The following is a 19,351-nucleotide window of genomic DNA, read 5'->3' as shown; positions in this document are numbered from 1 at the left end:
TTTTAAATTATCTTGATGTACTGGTAACGCTTTTTAAGAACTTTCGTTAATATATTATTAATTAATAATTAATAACTGTTATTTTTCACATTTTTACAAACTAAAAAGTTGCTATCACATTCGTAAATACTAATGAATGCATTGGCAACATGAACTGAAAAAATAATCGTATTTTAAAATTCGTATTTACTAGTGATTTATTAATGTTAAAATTCTGATGAGCTAACATTTTTAATATAAATATCCACGCTGATAATAAGTGTCATCTGTGAGCATTTGTTAATATTCAAATTCTGATATGAACTACTGCTTTGTTCACATCTACTGATCATTAGTTAAGAATATATTAATGAAAGTTATTATAAAGTGTTATCGATGTACCTTTGACTTGTATTTGTGATTTACGGCTAAGAACTACAAGGGCATACTATTAAAAACCTCTAAGTATAACATATGTCTGCTGATTGATCGAGATAGCACAATCAGGTTAGAAGTTAAAGGGTTAAAACTCTGTGTTGTTGGTCAGAAAAATGCTGCATTGCATTTGCAGTTCCTAAAAGTGTAAAATCTTGTAATTACAGTCCTATAATCTTGTAATATTACTCTACTGCCTCGGTCCACATGCTTGTCTCACTTTCAGTGAAGATTCTGTATCCCTCAGCTTGTCCAGAAATGCATGTGTAAAGCATGACCTTTAGTGGTGGAGAAGCAAATTGAGAATTAAGGAGAATTACACTCCCTGACTGTAGAGGGAGCCCAAGAGAAATAAATACAAATCCTCAAATAGTATTGTTTTAAATGGGTCTGACTTACTGTACATTTGACTTACAATTGAAGTGTGTCTTGTATAAAGTTCAACAATGTATTAAACATTTTTAAGTCCACTTAATTCCCCTAAAAGCTGTCTGCATGTGTGAAGGACATGCTACTAAAACCCCACTAATCTCTATTGGATCTCGGCTGATTAAAGAATTTAAAGGGTTAAAATGGAGTGTTGGGGCAGGAAAAGCGCACAGAAAATGTGCAGTAGTGTAGTAGCACTCCAGCAGCAGTTCTGGAGAACACTGCTCTAATCTAATTTGGCGCTGATGGCTTTGTGTCCTCCAGTGAACTTTACTTCTCACCCCCGTAACTCCAGATGAATGATTTATCAATGCGCCTTATTAGGAAATGTCAATCTTTATATAGGCACTGGGGACCCAAATTGAACTTCAAATTGCTTTGGGTCCTGCCTGCCCTGCCAGTCAGAGCGGTGACGGCATCAGATAGCCGGACGAGGTCTTTGTGTGCAGCTAAAGGGCTGCAGTGTTTATTATCCTGTGGGTCCGGGGCTCTGGATGTGTCTGCGGGGATGGCCTTCAATGCCAGTTTTGTGCTGAATGCTTTCTAAAGCAGAGCAGTGATGTGTGGCCATTAGAACCGGGCCGGAGGAATTCTGGGAGGAGCTGTTTCAGCCATGCTGACATTTTGATGGCAGACATGCATTGCCCTTCCACAAAATCAGTTTATATTCACACAGTTCAGTCTGTGCATTATATTTTGTTTTGTTTTTTCATATATGCAGTTGTTCACATTTCTTTTCCTTTTCATGCCTGTTTTGTAGGTCTAGTTTTACCCACTATCCAGTTTGACATATGTAAGACAATGCAGCTATGAAATATATAGCTGTATACGTTGAATAGCCCTATTTGAGTAATGTTCTTTATTATACACAATAAAATTATACCACGGTTACTGTGTAGTGATTCCCCCTGGGCTACCTTACAAATAAATCAACTTCCCCTTTAGTTGTAATAACTTGATGTTTTAATTTATGCTAACTCAAGTTTTCTTTCCCCGTTATTTAAAAGATTTGAGCAAACCGGCTGCCTTAAAAAAGTTAACTAAACTCAACTTATCCGGTCTTACAGTATAACAAAAATAAAAAAGTTAAATCAACTTCCCCTTTAGTTGTAATAACATGATGTTCTTAGTTATGCTAACTTAAGTTTTAATTACCCATTACTTCACTTTTTTTAAGGCTTTTTTAAGGCATCACTTTTTTTTTTTTTTTCAAATTTTTAACGGAAATTCAGTTTATCCGGGCTTACAGTGTATGATGAAACTGGCCCTCATCAGGACTGCCCCAGGAAAGAAAGACCAAGGGTTGCCTATGTTGCACAGGATAAGTTAATCAAAGTTACCAGCATAAGAAACTGCAAGTTAACAGCTTTTGTTGATTGTGGTGACTGTAGACAGTAGATGAGAGTAAATAGTATATTCCTGTTTACTCCCATTATGATGTTTTGAAGCCAAAATATCACTATAATCAAAAATATTCTACATTGTGGTGCTTTAAAATGGTAAAGAAACTGAATATAGACCAAAATTCACACTCTTTAGACTTATTTTCTACCCAATCGCTCCACTGCTATCTCCATCCAGCATTCAGATATTTCTTCCTTTTCCTTTAGCTCTAAGCTGATTTAGCTCATTGGCTAATTACGGCGCTGTCTCAGAGCTGAAGTAAATGTGTTATATAGAGCAGGAGAAACTGCACTAGCGGCACACTGCAGCACCCTGAACATGAATCGCTGTCGTAGCCTTTTGACAAATAGTCCTTTGCTTTAGCAGTCTGAGATCTGTACAGATCTTTTCTGCGCCAAACTGAGCCGTGTTCATATACTAAACACAGTCAATTTTATCAAATAATGTCACGTCTGAACCTTCCAATCCAATCAGCTGCGGAGGTGAAACAAATCAAATCCGAGCGCTCCCTCAGCTGTCCAGTCCAGCCTCACTCTGCTCAGATTTCTCTTAAACTCTGCTGATTTGAGCTGACAGGCCTCAGAAACTTTATCCAGACTGCACACGTGTCCTTGTAGGAGAAAATCTGGAGTACAAAAGCATCACAGCCAGAGCTGGAATGGCTGGATGGGCCTTTTTCTCTCCTGCTAGAGGATGATTGATGTGTGCAGAGTTTTTTTTTTTTCTTCCATGGTGTCACATTTCCATCGTTGGGAAGCTGTCAGACAGAGGGCCGTCAGTGCCGGGCGGTACTGATGGTGTCTGATAGAGCGGGTTATCTCCATGTGGGACGAGCACCTCAGGAGGTCACATCACACATCCGCCTCGGCCACAAACAGGGATGGATGACAGTGTCCAAATACACTTATCTGTACAGCTATCTTTCGGCTTATTGTGATATGTGGTAATCACTGAGTCTGCGGCTGCTCGGCCCTATCAGGTGCTGGCACGGGTTTCACCTGCTCTCGCGGTGGATGTCCAGGCGAATAATGGTTTCGCTTACAGATGAGAATACGTTGTCTCTGCTGCCGGCCTTTTTTATACAGGATTTCAGAGAACTGTATAGGTAGCTTAAACTCTAGAACCATAAAATAACATAATAAATAGTTCTGAAAATTTGAATTTAGGCTTCATTCACACAGCAGGTGAAAGAGGTCCAAATTTTATCTTTTTGTCACATGTCTTTGTGGCGGTGTGAACAACAACACCACACTGAATTTGTCATTTTCAAATCTGATTTTGGTCACTTTAATATGTGGTATTGATACATATGAGACAGGTTAGACTTTTAAATCAGAGAGAAATGAAAATGAACGACAGATATGAAGGGAGGATTTCAGTTGTGGGACAGTGCAATAACAGATCTCATAAATATTAGAAATGATGTTTCTGTTCCAATAATATTAGAGGACTCATGTTGTAACCTTTAAGTGGTTTTAAAGAAAAATAAAAAGTATAAAAAGAAAAGATGACATCAAATAATGAGTGGGCATGGCTAAATAACATGCTGTTTTTTACAGCCAGCAGAAATGCATTCTTTGTTATAAGTCCAGCTGCAAACACTCTTTGATAGCTCCTGTAATGCTGGAGAATGAATAAAATATCTCCAAATAAATTATATTTGACTTAAAGCAACAGCTAGATAATGTAATAAGCTCATTCAGAGACTAAATAAAGGTGCTGGCTGTGGGTTCATTGTAAGATGTAGAGTGGAATGAAATCTGCATTGATGATACAGTTCAGAAACATCTCTACTACTTGAGCCAAGTTCCTACTAAATACAGTTTGAGGCAAGTGTGTGATGATTTAGGCCTTTAGGTCATGACAATCAGTAATTGTTGAGTTGCGTGCGTTAAATTACGTCCTAGCTACAGAACCCTTATAGTTCCAGTACAGAATGTAAAAATGTTTTTTTTTTTTTTTTTTTTTAAATCCCAATGAGTGTATTTATAGCTGACAATCTTTCTTTGTTTGGACTCTTTCAGCCCTGTTCCGACGATTACCTGGAGGAAGATCAATGGAAACATTCCCAAAAAGGCTCGTCTGCGCAAGTCCCAGGCTGTGCTGGAGATCCCCAACATTCAGCTGGAGGATTCGGGAAGCTATGAGTGCAAAGCAGAGAATTCACGAGGAGGCACTGCCTTCCGGGGACACCTCCAGGTGTACAGTAAGCACTGCATCTCCAGAGAACAAGAGAGAGAGAGAGAGAGAGAGAGAGAGAGAGAGAGAGAGAAAGAGACTAACACTTTGTCTTTTGCCTGGTGGTGGCTAGAATAGGCTTGTAGTACATTACAAATACTGAGAACAATTAAAACCCTTTTAAATACAGTATAAATACATAGTTTTTTCTCATTTTACACTGTTGTATAACAGTAAAATACAGGTCAGATTTACAACTATCCAACCCCAAGTACTGAATCCAAGATGGCTGCCGCGGTGGGGGGGGATTCTAGGATCAGAGGTTTAGGGCTGCTGAGTGCCCATCAAACTCAGCCACTCAAAACAAACCGGCCAAAAGCACCACAGCTAGCCTCTCTCATTCCAGTTTAATTAGTGTCTGATTACTAGCCTGCAGCATTAGCTTACTGAATTCAAAAAGCTTCAATCCACAACATAAAAAAGAGCTATGTGATTGTAATGTACATCAGAGACAACTGGTATTACTGGTATCACTATCAGTTGTAGCCTTGGAGGAACAATGCTAATAATGGCAACCTGGAAAATTTAAAGTTGGTTATATTTGGGCCAGATTTGCCATTAAACACTTGTAAATGATTATCAAACACATTACCTTTGTGTGTGAAATAGGCCTGTCATGCTTATTACGATAACACTTATTGTATCATTTAGCCAATCGCGCTGTTCTTTTCTTTCACCTACACTCTCAGTAGTGGAGGGAGAGGCCACACACCCATACACACACTTACAAAGTACAGTTTTACTGCTGCTGTAGTCTTTCACACTGTTTAACCAAGCAATATTTAAAGACATCTGAAAATTCCATTTAAATGCAAAACAAGCCAAAACCTTTACGCATACCACGTGCGACTCCGCGTGCACCGTGTGTCACTCCACGTGTGCCCTGTGTGACTAAAAAAACATTACCACTTACTGGAAACACACAAAGAGGCCAGCATTTCAGTGAACAGCCCATAATACAAAATGTTTACATGGTAAAAAATATATTTTCCAAACGATGAGTTTTTGAGGAGATCCCATTAATGTGTCTGAGCTGGTGTGTCAACTTTTCATGCAGTAAAAAAAAAAAAAAAAAAACATGGCATAAAATAAATAGAAATTTACATTAAAAGCATTTGTCACAATGATTGCTGGAACAAATATATCAGCCATTAAAAAAAAAAGTTATCATGCCTATTTTGAATCCCAGCTTTAGAAATTCTCAAGTCTCCAAGCCGAGTAAAAATCAGAATTAGACTAGATATATGAGGATTTCACATGCTTAAAGGTCATTTCTTGCAGTGTCCTCACTGCTACTGCAATAAAATACTTATTTACATGCTGGAAACTATCAAAATTTAGCTTAAACGAGAGCAGCAAGTGTCACTAAGTACAGTTCAGGACTCTACTCTATCTATGTCAAAGGCTATGTCAAAATTTTTTAACACAGTAGAGCTAAGCAAGTCCAGCACTAAGAGACGACCTCCAGGCTATAGCAGAAGTTGCCATGGGGAAGCCGATTTCACCCGCAGAATTTGTCGGTTCCATTTTTAATTGTGTTTTTCTTTTATTTTGTATAAATTGCCCCAAACTTCCACCCTCGCTGTTTTTTTTGCATAAATTTGACTATCCTCCTCCTCATAGGAATAAATTAAAGCAGAGCTGGCTCGCCTTATGATCTCTGTCAGAAGCTTTTAGATGAAAAATAGCTTTGTTCGGGAATGACTTTTACCCAATTAATGTCAGGGGTTTTACATCATTAGTTTTACTTTCCAAACTAAAGAAGCTTTCTTCTTTGGCCTAGATTTCCCCCTTCAGCCCCGTGGTGACACTGACAGTGATCTAATTCTGGTGTCAAGGAACCCCATTCCTCACCCAGCACTGTCTCCTGTAATCTTCTGGAAACCGCGTGGGACGTATATGAAGTGTATATTATGTCATAACGCCGGTATCTATGGGTTTGAGGATGAATGCAGTGTCCTGGAGATTTTATAAAATTACGGATTTATCAGCATTTATCTATAGCAGTCGGGCAGATCAATGCATCGTATCCTCAAACACAGTGCTGTTTAGCAGCGCTTACTGACCTCAGGACACATTCACAGCTTTTTTTTCCTTTTTTTTTTATTTGTGTGATATACAGTACATCAGAGCATTTGGGTCATTTTAGTTCACTGTCATGCTATCACGTACAGTACTGTTCAGTGCAAAAGCTGTATCATATTGTTTATACCAGTTTGGGGTTCTTCCTTTTGACCGTACAGCAGAATAGCATTAGCAAATCATCAAAAAAGCTCAAAGAGCATAACAAACAAATGCTTATTAAAAAATAATCACTCAAAAAAACATGAAGTAGAAAAACTGAGGGTAACACTTTACTTGGATGGTCCATTTGATGGCCTCTTTGATGCTCAACTGACATTCAACTAACATTCAACTACATGTATATTAAATGCAAATGAACTAAAATGTGAAAGTAAATGATTCTCTATTGAATGTAACCCTACATTCAACTCTAATCCAAACGCTTATCTTAATATTTTAGGATTGGGTTTAGTGTTAGATTTTAAGCTTAGGTTAAGGTTAAGGTAAGGGTAAGGTGTAGGGTTAGATTATAAGCTTGATTGAGGGTTAAGGTTAGGGTTAGGTGTAGGGTTAGGTTCTATTTTAAATCATTTACATTCAACATAGGGTTAAGTTAAATTTAATGGACATGCAATTCAGTGTTAGTTGAATGTCAGTTGAGCATCAACAAGGCCATATAATAGACCATCCAAGTAAAGTGTTACCAAACTGAGAAACACACAAGGACAGTGATTAAGTAACACTTAAAGGTACAAAGATCCAAAACAAAAACTCACACTACACGACTTTTAGTGTCATTAGGTTGTCGTGCTGTTCACACTTTACCACTGGTTGCACTGTAACCGTGAGTCCTTCAGTTGTTGAGACTTTCACACTACATGACTGATCAGAGACACAGGGTCACAAATTACATGATTTTTCACAAATGGAAATCACCAACTTATCTCGATGCTCTCCAAAAACACATTTTGTCATGAGAACACGCCACAACTAAATGCATGTGAGAACTGGTGATCTCTAGAGCATCTCTAGAGTGGAGAATACCCACTTAAAGTGAGTCTAAAATGTATGGAGCATCTGAAGCAATTGAGTAAAATCAAAGTTCATAAATATCTAATATTTTTCAAACTAAAATATGTACTTATGCCATCAACAAAGAACAATCTCAAAGGTTTCAATACTGCAGACATATTTTGTTAAGGTTTAAAAACCAATCCACTCAAATTAGCAGAGAGGCTAGTGTATTTACTGTGTAAAACTGTTTGCTTTAAAAAAAATGGAAATATGCAGGTATGTCTTCTTTGCATTTTTAGTAAAATACATTATTCTATTTCATAAAATAAAATGAATACTTAGAACAAGTATATCATTACTGTTTTTAATTTTAAAAACTTGGATCAACCCCATCCATAAAGGACTCTCTTGCGGGCTTCCTTTAGAGTTTAACAGTCATTTCCTGGTATAACAGGGAAAACAGATAGTGGTCAGGCTCCCATTAATGGCTTTGGTCAGGCAAAAGAGGCGTTTTTGGACCCGTGATCCTCTTTTTCCACCTGATCACATTAGATTTGCCTTTAAGCTGAGGTTTTTATTTCCAAAATCGTGTTGTGTGATCCTGGCATATTAAGACTCAAAAGTTAACTCCAAAAAAGAATGTATGCAAGTAATGTTTAGAGATGCCAAGACTCAGAACCCCCCCCCCTACAAATATAGAAAAAAACATGTAGATGAACTAATATTTAAATGAAGAAATTCTCTACAATATGAGGATAAAACATATGTAGATTATACAAATCAAGTCTCAAAAAGGAAAGTCTTTAAAAATCTGTGGGAATAGCTTTTAAAGGTACCGAGACTCAGAAAACACACTACAAACATAGAAAAAAAAATTAAAGGAACTAATATTTTAATAAAGAAACTCTCTAAAACATGAGCATGAAACACATGTAGATTATTATACAAATCAAGTCTCAAAAAGAAAAGTATTTAAAAACCTGTGGGAATAACTTTTAAAGATACCAAGACTCAGAAACCCCCTACAAACATGGGAAAGAAACACTTAAAGCAAAGAAGACTCAAACAGAATATAACAAAGAAACTAATGAACAAAATTAATTAAAAACAGAGACTGTTTTACAAGTTTAGAACAAATACTAATGAACGACTTGTCGTAGTTCTTGTGGTGACTTGGAGTAAAACTAGTCACTGCAATGGATACTATAGAAACCGTTTTTTTTTTTTTTTTAACAAGAATCTAATTTATAATTTACTGCTAAATATTCTCAAACTTTTAAATCCTTATTTTATTTGTCCCCTCAACACAACACCACACTGTTCCCTGGCTGAATGTCTGTGCAGAATAAAACACTGATATCTGATCTGATCTCATTTCTGTGCCAGTCTCAGCACCACACACCCCACTATGTGAGAGTATAACAGCTCTGAAACGCTCTGCACAGAAACGGATATTTCCCAGCGCTAATGTGAGAGATTATTCTTCTGTTTCAGAAGAGCCGCTATCTCTCGCTCAGCTCCTGTTTCAGCCTGACTGCCTGAGAAACCAAATGTTCTCCATTAACCATCTGGGTTTTCTTTAACTGCCACCCAGTGTCAGACCGGCACAGTAGTGTGTGTATGTGTGTATGTGTGTACTATTGAGCACAGCGTTATCTATGAATGGGGTTATATTCAAAATGAATACTTGAGTTGGTGAAGATGATTTTATCAAAGAAGTGAAATTGTCTCTGGCTCATTTCAGTACAGTGCATGCGCTTCCACTTAATAATATCAGTGCCCGGGTGCCTAAAACACCTTAACCAATATTACCCTTAACAACCCCTTAAAGATACGTGTGTTTGTGAAAAAGAAATTCATGCTTTTTCTAATGAATTTAGTGTTTAGCTATTAAAATTTGCACCTATTGCTGACACATGTGTGCAACCCACCCTCTAACACCATTATGACTATGGCAGCTTAAACTAATGGCAATATTGAGCTGTGGAGCGGTAGAATGGTGGTGCTCCATCCAATAGTTTTATGTTTTTTTTTAGGATGAATGCAATCAAACCCTCTCATTGCTCCAAAATACAGTATTAAGTCAGCATTTTCTAAGTCAACCCATCACTAAAACTGTGTTTTCTTATCTGCATAACATCCCATGCTTGGTGACAGTGATGCTAAAATGTTGGCAAATCATTTTTTTATTTTTTTTTATTTTTTTTTCCACATCTCGATTACTGCATACTTACTTCCAGTTTAACTACTAAATTGTCTTTAATGCATCTAGAATTCTGCAGCTGGGGTTCTTAATTTCAGGAAGTGTACAACACACATCACAACTGTTCTTCAGCAGCTGCATTTGCTTTCTGTCTAATTTAGGATTAAATAAAAAAACCTTCTTTTCACCTTCAAAACTCTCCATCATATCTGACCGTTTTTTTTGTACTGTCCATTCTGCTTTCTCCACACATCTAACTGTAGTCTACCTATTGTCACTTTAACGAAACATCCTACTCTGAGTTACTGACTGCCCAGTATCCAGTACCAATACCCAATACCGATGGCTGTTTGGCCCCTTAGGTTCTCCTGTCTGGCCTGACTGATGTTTTTGGAAGTCCACCTTCCCCATCACCCACCACAGATCAGCTGGTTATCGTCCAGTTTTCTGTAACCTGCCTCGGACTAGATGTACACTCTTCCCTACCGATTACATCCTAATTTACCTGAACTCTAACTAACAGCTTTCATTACTGGTGTCTCTATACACATGAATATATAGACCTGTGTGGAGGTATAATGACTTTTTTAAAATTAATTTTAAAGCTCTTTTACCAGTGGTAGAATGGTTCCCTTTTTTATATGTCCAAGGTTCCCAAGGTGTCTTCCTCCTCCAGCTCTGAGGGAGTTTTTCCTTGTCCTGCAATCACATTTCTGTAAAGCGGCTTTGCGAGATCAGTAGTACAAAGCGCTATACAAATAAATTTGATTTGATTTGACCTCGAGAGACAGATCTTTCAACTTTATCTTCTTATAAATCACTGTTAAAAACTGTCCTTTGTTTGCACATTTTATTTCCAGTAACTTATAAACTCCCATTAATTGTTTTTTTTCTATCCCTTGCTGTATATGTAAGCATCCTTGGGTTTTAGTAAAAAAGCTATAAAAGTTGATCTTATAGTTTATAATTTATTGGATGTATGACTGAATCTGCAATCTCCTACACCTCAGATTTAGCATTAGCATTAAAGTTACAGTGCAGTGCGCTGCAAGTCTAATGCACTGTTCTAACATACATATTTTATGCGTTCAGTGACCTCTCTGCAGATCTGTCTCTCCTCACTGTTATTAAACCTCATAATTTATAACTTAAGCACCGGTAATTACGTTTAAATTGTATAGCAAAGCGACAGTAATGACTACACTCTTCTAAAGGTCAAAGGGCAACACTATGGTCTCCACTTACTGCTGGCAGTTCTCTCTTTCCTCTGCTATATATCCCACGGCTGCCAGCTTCACGCTTCATGGCCCCGTGTTTGAGTATCCGGCCTTGTTCTTTCTTATACGGCGTGATTGAAGGGCCGTGGTCAGCGGGGGTCTCAGTGTTTCAGAGCGCAGGATTAGCTCTACAGGCCGCTGTGTGTAATTTACGACCCACGCCAGGCGGCGACGGGCTGCGTCGGATTACGCCCCAAAAACCGGATGCCCCTCGGAGGGCATCAGAGCACATCGGAGCACATGGTGCCCGAGGCCACGGGCCGGCTTCATTATCACAGCTACTGATTCACAGTGAGAGCAGGGTGGACGGGAGGTGGCACACATGCGGTCAGGGTTCGTAACTCAAGGACCCAGAACCAGACTTTAAGGTCACTCCCGCAGTCTGCAGAACCGCCTCTCACAACAAACTCTCAGCACGGTGAATAATGCAGCAGAGCCCGAAACAGCGCCGGCGGCCATATTGACCCGGAGAGGTGCGTTCTCCTGTGGGCCGACTTTATTGATTCGTGCTACTGAGAATTACACTGCTGCTTTGTTCTGCTTTTTTTTGTGTATTTTATCCGTTCCTGCGTGTCTCTGCTGCTGTTTTCTTTTAGTAATATGGAGGCAAGCCAGAGCATGGACAGAAGTAATGGCACATCTTCTCATCTATTCATCTAAAAATTAGGATATTAACCCAAAAAAACCCATGATGATGTGTGTATGAAAGCCCCTTTGAAAGATGTGTAATGTTCCTTACAGCACTTTTTTTACTTATATTATTTTAACTTGACTTTAAAAACGTGACTTTAATTCCCATGTTACGCCTGTGCAAGATGCGTCACAATGCTCACTGCTATCTTACACCCCACCAACAGTCTATTTTTACGCCTTGTTTCTGCATCATTAAAATAGCGACAGTATTTATGAATACAGCTCTGGAAAAAAATAAATAAATAAGAGACCACTTCAGTTTCTGAATCAGTTTTCCTGATTTTGCACTTTATAGGTTTATATTTGAGTAAAATGAACTTTTCTTCTAAACTTCAGCATTTATTTCCAGGAAATGAGAAATGGCTGAAATAACAAAAAAGATGCAGAGCTTTCAGACCTCAAACAATGCAAAAAAAAGTTCAAGTTTTAAGAGATCAGAAATCAATATTTGGTGGAATAACCCTGATTTTTAATCACAGTTTTCAGGCATCTTGTCATTATCTCCTCCACCAGTCTTACACACTGCTTTTGGATAACTTTATGTCACTCCTGGTGCAAAAAATTTAAGCAGTTCAGCTTGGTTTGATGGCTTGTGATAGTCCATCATCCTCATAATTATATTTAAATCTAAATAAATCCAGAGGTTTTTAATTTGGTAAAATCAAAGAAAATCTTAATTTTTAAGTGGTCTCTTTTATTTTTTTCCCAGAGCTGTATATCTACGCTGATGGGCGTGGTGTTATTGCTATCAGGTGCACCACTGATTGATTTAAACCCTAACAACTTTCAACCATCAGATGCTCATTGCAATCTTTTGTGTGTATCGAGCTGCGCAAGGTGTATTTTTCTTTTCTTCTGTTGTTACGATAACAAAGACACACTGACACACCCTAAATCAAGCTGTGGTTGACAAAATGTATACTCCTTTATATATAAGGATGCATTTATAACTATAACATGGACTACAACATTTTATCATTGTTTCTGTATTTTGTGAATACAAATTCTCAGTACTAACAGTCTGCTTTATGCCACCACTGATGATAACCCTTCATTTATATTCATGTGAAGGACAAGGCCACAGGAGCTAACAGCAGCTGCAGCTGCGTCTGATTTATATAGCTCTCTGTCTCTCTCTATCCTCTCTTTTTATTTTATTTTAAGCTGCACGTTTGAGTTGTTATGATGATCCTACAATGCCAAACTAGCTAATTACCACTAGGAAGCTTTTGCTAATCTAATTTGCTGAAATGATGGATGGTGAATTTTAGCTTCATGAACTCGGTGACAGTTATCATTCAGTAAACATCGTGTTTTTTCTTCTTCTGCATGTGGCAATTAGAGAGAGCTCTGAGAGATAATGCTGCTACACATATAAGAACTTCATTCAAAAACTGCTGTTGTTCAAATATCGATGTACAATGTTTAATCGTATAGTAGGGAAAAATCTGATATAATACATTATATAATGAAGTTTCCTGTGCTGAATAAAATACAGACAAATGTGTCCATTCTTTCACATGTAGTGTACTGTATATACTATATGTCCAAATACCTATGGACACTCTTTTTAAATGCATTTACATACCTTACCTGCTCACATTGTTGACATGGATGTGCAAATGCACATGTACAGCTTGTCTAGTCTCTTTGTGTGTCACAATCGTCTGAATATCCTTAATTATCTCCTCAGTCATTTTTTTTTCTTCTGTACAAAATTTTCCATTGTTTTTACTTATCAAGGTGATTTTATTAACATTAATTAGCCAGTTTGTTAACTGTATATTTTTTATGAGTAGTTTACATATTTGTATTTGTCAAATGTATGTTTCATTTATTTATTTAGAAAATGCTTATATTTCTATTTGATTATTATTATTATTATTATTATTATTATTATTTATTTATTTATTGATTTATTTATTTATATTATTGATTTATTTTATTTTTTTTATTTTTTTTACATTTTTATTTTGGGGTAAACATTTACTTTTTAATGATATTATATTATATTATATTATATTATATTATATTATATTATATTATATTATATTATATTATATTATATATTAATATATATTACAATGGCTTATTATGGTCTTAAATTGACAATATTATTGTTTAGCACAATTATTTCTTGGACAATGTATCCCTCAAAAAAAAAAAAATAGTTATGATGACAGCCTTACTAGTCCCTAAAGAAAAGTATTTACTGATAAAATAGAACTCTTTAGAGCAGATAAACATGAACCTATTATTGCTACTATGCCTAATGCCAGGTGTGGGCTAGAGGGGTTAAAGTTCCCAGTATTGATCTGTGGAGCAGTGGAACTGTGTTCTCTGGAATGATGGAGCCCCATCCAGTACTTCTGAATGGGATGAGTTACAGCGTTGGGGAGTTGGGAATGACATGGGAAGGATGATTTTTGAACATGCTCCTCTTGATCTTGCTGGATGCAATCAAATCCTCACAGCAATGCTGGTAGAAAGTCTTCCTCTTTGGACTGTGGAGACAGTTACTCCAGCAGAAAAAAATAAATCTCTTTTAATACACTTGACAATGAGAAAGAGCATAAAAAGGTATATATGTGTACAGTATATATATATATATATGTATGTATAAATATATATATATATATATATGCTGTACTGGAGTGTATAATATATTCAGTGTGCCCGCCTGTCTCCTTGTCTCCTGGCAGCCATGCCCCAGTGGACCAGTATGATAAATGACTCCCAGTTGGACAGTGGGGAGCAGTTACAGTGGGAGTGCAGAGCAACGGGGAAACCCAGACCCACCTACCGCTGGCTACGCAACGGAGAACCTCTGACCCCACAGGTACACACACACACTCATGCACACCCACCCCCCTACACACACACACACTGTGATTCACACAATCATCTATGCAGTTTTACTTGGTGTCTATCAAATCAATGCACTCGCAAAAGGAGAGAAAATAGACTGTAGGCTGGGTGCAAGATAGCAATAAGCAACAAGACGAGCCATGTGCATGGTGATGTGCAGATAGCGTGCTTGGTGTGTTAGTAGTGTGTGTTGTGCTGTTATAAATAGATCAGGTACAGCAGTGCTGCTGGAGTTTTTAAACACTGTGTTTACTCACCTCCATTAGACACTCCCACCTACAGTAGCTGCTCCACCTTGTAGATGTAATAAAGCCAGAGACAGAAGCTCTGAATCTGTTGCTGCACAATTTGTGTCGATCTCCTTCTAATCCCTAATAATATAGTTTCTAAGAAGATGTCTGCAGTGAATTGGTGCTTGTGTGTGAATTTATTAATACAACATTATTAAATAGATATTAAATTTATAAAAAATCTGCTTAAGCTGGTTGAATTACTACAGTATATGCAAAAAAATGAAAAAAGCACCCAAGGTGTCAAACTGAAGATAAGAGTAGATGTTTAACATTTTGATAGATTGTGCACACACATCCACCCACCCACCCACTCAAACATGCACACACACACACACACACACACACACACACTTTGCTAATGCATTTACTCACTAAATACAGAATCACTCAGAGAACCACTTAACTTGCACACACACACATGCACACAGGCCCAAATCTGATATGAACACCCATAAGCACATATACACACACTTGAACACTTGAACACCACACTGTTTATGCACTCACACACATCCAGATGGCTCTTCAGTAGAAGATACACATACACTATATTGCAAAAATCCTGAATTGCGTTTGCTGTTGTGAGGCTTGGATGGAGCTGCTCGGCAATGGAAACCCATTCTATGAAGCTCTTTACATTTGGCTGTTCTTGAGATAATCTGAAGCCCACATAAAGTTTGGAGGTCTGTAGTAATTGACTTTGCTGCGCCTCAGCTTCTGCTGACCTTGCTTTTTGTTTTTTTACTCCACTTTGTTATAATATCACTGACAGTTGGCTGTGGAATGTTTAGTAGATCAGGAGATAGACCCATTCTTTTCCTAATGTTTGTAGAAGCAGTCTGCATGTCTAGGTGTTTTGTTTTATACACCTGTGGCATTGAAAGTGATTGAAACATCTGAATTATGTGGTTTGAATGGGTGATTAAATAATTTTGTCATTATAGTATATAATCTGAAAAATACCGTATGCAGTTTAGTATAGCAATGGATTATGTAATGAACCAACAGATCAAACTGAAGACAAACATGTTTTTTTTTTTTTTTTGTGGATCATTCTAGGTCAAAAACTCTATACTTATAAGATACAAATGTAGATAAGACTGGGAGAGACATGGTTGTTGTTGCTGTTGTTTTTTCTTAACCAAATTCATTTTAACAGCTGCAACAATACTTAATGCTATCTTGCACAAACAGTTTATTTTCATGCCTTGCGCCTGTGACACTTAAACAGCAAAACCAGCTGTGAATAAATCTTCACTGATGGCCCTGGTGGTCTGGAAGTAAGGTGTGTTCAGGTACACTTATGGCGTATTGCTATCTTGGCAATGGAAAACACAGGTGCGCCACTGAGTGATTTAAACCCTGACAACAGTCAACCGTCAGACGTCCATTTCTATCTTAGCTACGCAGGTGTATACACCACCACTCATCACACACACAAGGATACACAGTGCAGTGCACAAACCCAACTTTTATATTCCTGTTTATATTTTGTATTTTTGTATTTATTTATTTAGAAGGGGACAGTGCATTTTCATAAAACACATGATTATACATAGTTAAAAAAGCCAGAATTAGCCAGAAGGCTAGTTTTCATCTGTAGTCCCCAGGCCACGATGTAAAAAGGCAAGAAGAAGTTTAAAAGAGAAAAGACACAAGATAGAATTACAATTTAAGAAAAAGAGAGTAAGAAGAAAAAGACAAACTACCATACAGTATAACACAAAAAAAAAAAAAAAAAAAAAGATTTATCATATCACTAAAACAACACAACAGGCTTATATTTTAATGTTGGCAACTATAGTTATTAATAAGCCACATTTTCAGTTTTACCTGGTAATATTACCTGGTTTCACAGCTTCACAATGAGAATGAGCAGATCAGTTTCCGTTTTGAGAAGCGCAGAAGTGCCGCGCCATTAAAATACCATTCTGCCAAAGTCAGCATGCAACTGGCTCTTAAAGGGAATGGCATGTGACACACTGACTGGTTTATTTCATGTTACGCCTAAAACACACTCATGATTAATAAAGAGAATTAGCCAGTGATGGGAATAACGGCATTGAAATAAAGGTTACTAACACGTTACGTTTTTACTTAGTAACAAAAAAGTAATGCAATAGTTACAGTTACTGGTAACTAGTTACTTTTATATATTTCAAAGTAACATGCCCAACACTGGAATTAGCACATGCCTTTTGTGTGTTTTGAGCCATGCAAAGTGTACTTTTCCTGTCGTTACGATATCAAGGACACACTGACACGACCTAAATCAAACTGTGCGCTTTGCAATCGATTGCTCCCCCCATAGATCACTGAAATAGAGCCCTCAGTATCACGGATGGACTGAAAATAGTCCACTAACCAGAAATATCAAGCCTGTGGCAAGCATCTTGTGGCATCCTTTTTGGCATGTGGGCAACATCCATCATGTGCCCACTAATAAAGAAGCAGAGGATGCCCAACACACGCTGTGCAGCAACATATTCAGTGCTTCTGTTTCTGACTTTACTTTACATATACATATATAAGGTGGAGCATCTACTGTGGGTAGCAGTGTCTAATGGGGTGGACAGTGAGTGTTGTTTATGCAGTGTTTAAAAACTCCAGCAGCACTGCTACTGTATCTGATTCTCTCATATCAGCACACTAACACATACTAATAGACACCTCATACACCACCGCCATCAATTTCACTGCAGTGCTGAGAATGAAAGACCCACCACCCAAATAATAAAAATAATAATACCTGCTCTGTGGTGGTTTCTACTTTGGTGTCCTGAGCATTAAAGAGCAGAGAAACAGATAGAGGACTACAGCCTGTAATTATAGAACTACAGAGCTGATAAGATGAACAGTGAATGCAGAACGTATATGGATGCTGAAACTCTGGCATTATCGCTTGTGCTGAGATGATAATGTTCATGCTCCAGTGATCTAAGCCATCATTCCACGTGACTAAACAGAGTAAACATGAAGGGATAGCATGTAATAGAGTGTTTATGCGATTATGGTGTTGTCCCAGTCAAGTGTAAAGAAAGCAATGCTTATTGAACTCAGAAAACATTGTATCCATTGGTGGAATCATTTATGTGAAGGGCCTATGGGGGTTAAATGTTAACAAACGGCTATAATTAACCGCTTTCTTGGGTTTAATGAGATTCCTGCTTTTACCACCAGCCAGTGTGTCAGATCCCCACACTTCAGATATTACACCCTGTCACACTATCAGCTCCTAATGGTTACATTAGGCATATATTACTCACGCATTGCTGTTCAGCACGGAGAAAAATACCTCCATACCAGCTATAGGTGCTAAAAGTGTCGGCAGGCACTCGGCCGGGTGAGCTGTTACCTGACGTACAGCCGGAATACAGTAATAAGCACTTGCTTTAAGCATGTGACAGACAGGTGAAGACATAATTATGTGTGTGCAGCAAAGCATTGAGTGTTTCCCCCCACAGAACAGAGTGGAGATGCTGAACGGAGAGCTGATCATCCACCGAGTGCAGCAGGCCGACTCCGGCATGTACCAGTGCGTCGCCGAGAACAAGTACGGGGCCATCTACTCCAGCGCGGAGCTGAAAATACTGGGTAATTGCCTTTATTAATCTTTTACTTGCTTTAGGTGCAGCAAGGACAGGTTTATCTTTCGATTCTGGTCAGCCATTACCGGATGGACCATTAGCTGAAAGCCAATGCGGGAATGAGCTCGGAGTTACAGGCTTTTACTGGCACAGCTGTCAGAGAATAATGCAGGCTTTGTTTGGCATTTTCATTTTTTTTTGCTATACATAAAAAAGAACAAGTTGTGATACTGAAAAGTACTATGCGTTAATATACCGTATCGTTCGCACTATGGCGCATCGGATTATAAGGCTCTCTATCTATGAACGTCTATTTTCTGGTATATATTTATAAATAAGACACACTGGATTATAAGGTGCACTATTAATAAATGTCTATTTTCTGATAGATTTTTATAAATAAGGCACACTGGATTATAAGGAACATTATTCAACACTAGTAAGGAGCAGGGGTGTCGCCATGTTTTCCTTCTTATTCGGCAGGTCTCTCCACTGGGTGGTTGGTGGTGTTGGTTGTGGGGTAGGTTAACTAAGTTAAGCTAAGCAAAGCTAAGTAAAGTGTGTCCATTTATTTACAGTAAGCTTAGATTCCTAAACTTCTCCAGCACTAAGGCTGGGTGCAGCAGCATTAGCATTAGCTGTTAGCGGCTAATGCTGAGGAACCCTGAGTGTTCCGGTAAGCCAGGGTGGAATCAGCTGGCGGTTCGTCCCATGTAGCTTGTTTCTAACACAGTAATCACACAGACTACAGTCCAATATGTGACCCTGACCATGAAGAAGTGAATAATATGATGGATGGATGGATGGATGGATGGATGGATGGATGGATGGATGGATGGGTAGATGAACAGATGCTTCCACCCCCAT

At 38.0% G+C, this 19,351-nt stretch overlaps 1 protein-coding gene across 1 annotated transcript in view; it reads left to right on the top strand.

The window, feature by feature from the left end:
- Positions 1 to 19,351, top strand: part of cntn5 (contactin 5) — a 394,897-nt gene that overhangs the window by 286,872 nt on the left and 88,674 nt on the right. The window contains exons 11-13 of the mRNA XM_049483448.1: positions 4,272 to 4,453; positions 14,439 to 14,575; positions 18,362 to 18,491. Of these exons, the coding sequence (XP_049339405.1) occupies positions 4,272 to 4,453; positions 14,439 to 14,575; positions 18,362 to 18,491 (449 nt within the window). The remainder of the gene's footprint in view (positions 1 to 4,271; positions 4,454 to 14,438; positions 14,576 to 18,361; positions 18,492 to 19,351) is intronic.

This window comes from Astyanax mexicanus, chromosome 9 (genome assembly GCF_023375975.1).
Source record: "Astyanax mexicanus isolate ESR-SI-001 chromosome 9, AstMex3_surface, whole genome shotgun sequence".
Taxonomy (NCBI): domain Eukaryota; kingdom Metazoa; phylum Chordata; class Actinopteri; order Characiformes; family Acestrorhamphidae; genus Astyanax; species Astyanax mexicanus.
This window is presented reverse-complemented; position numbering and strand designations above follow the sequence as displayed.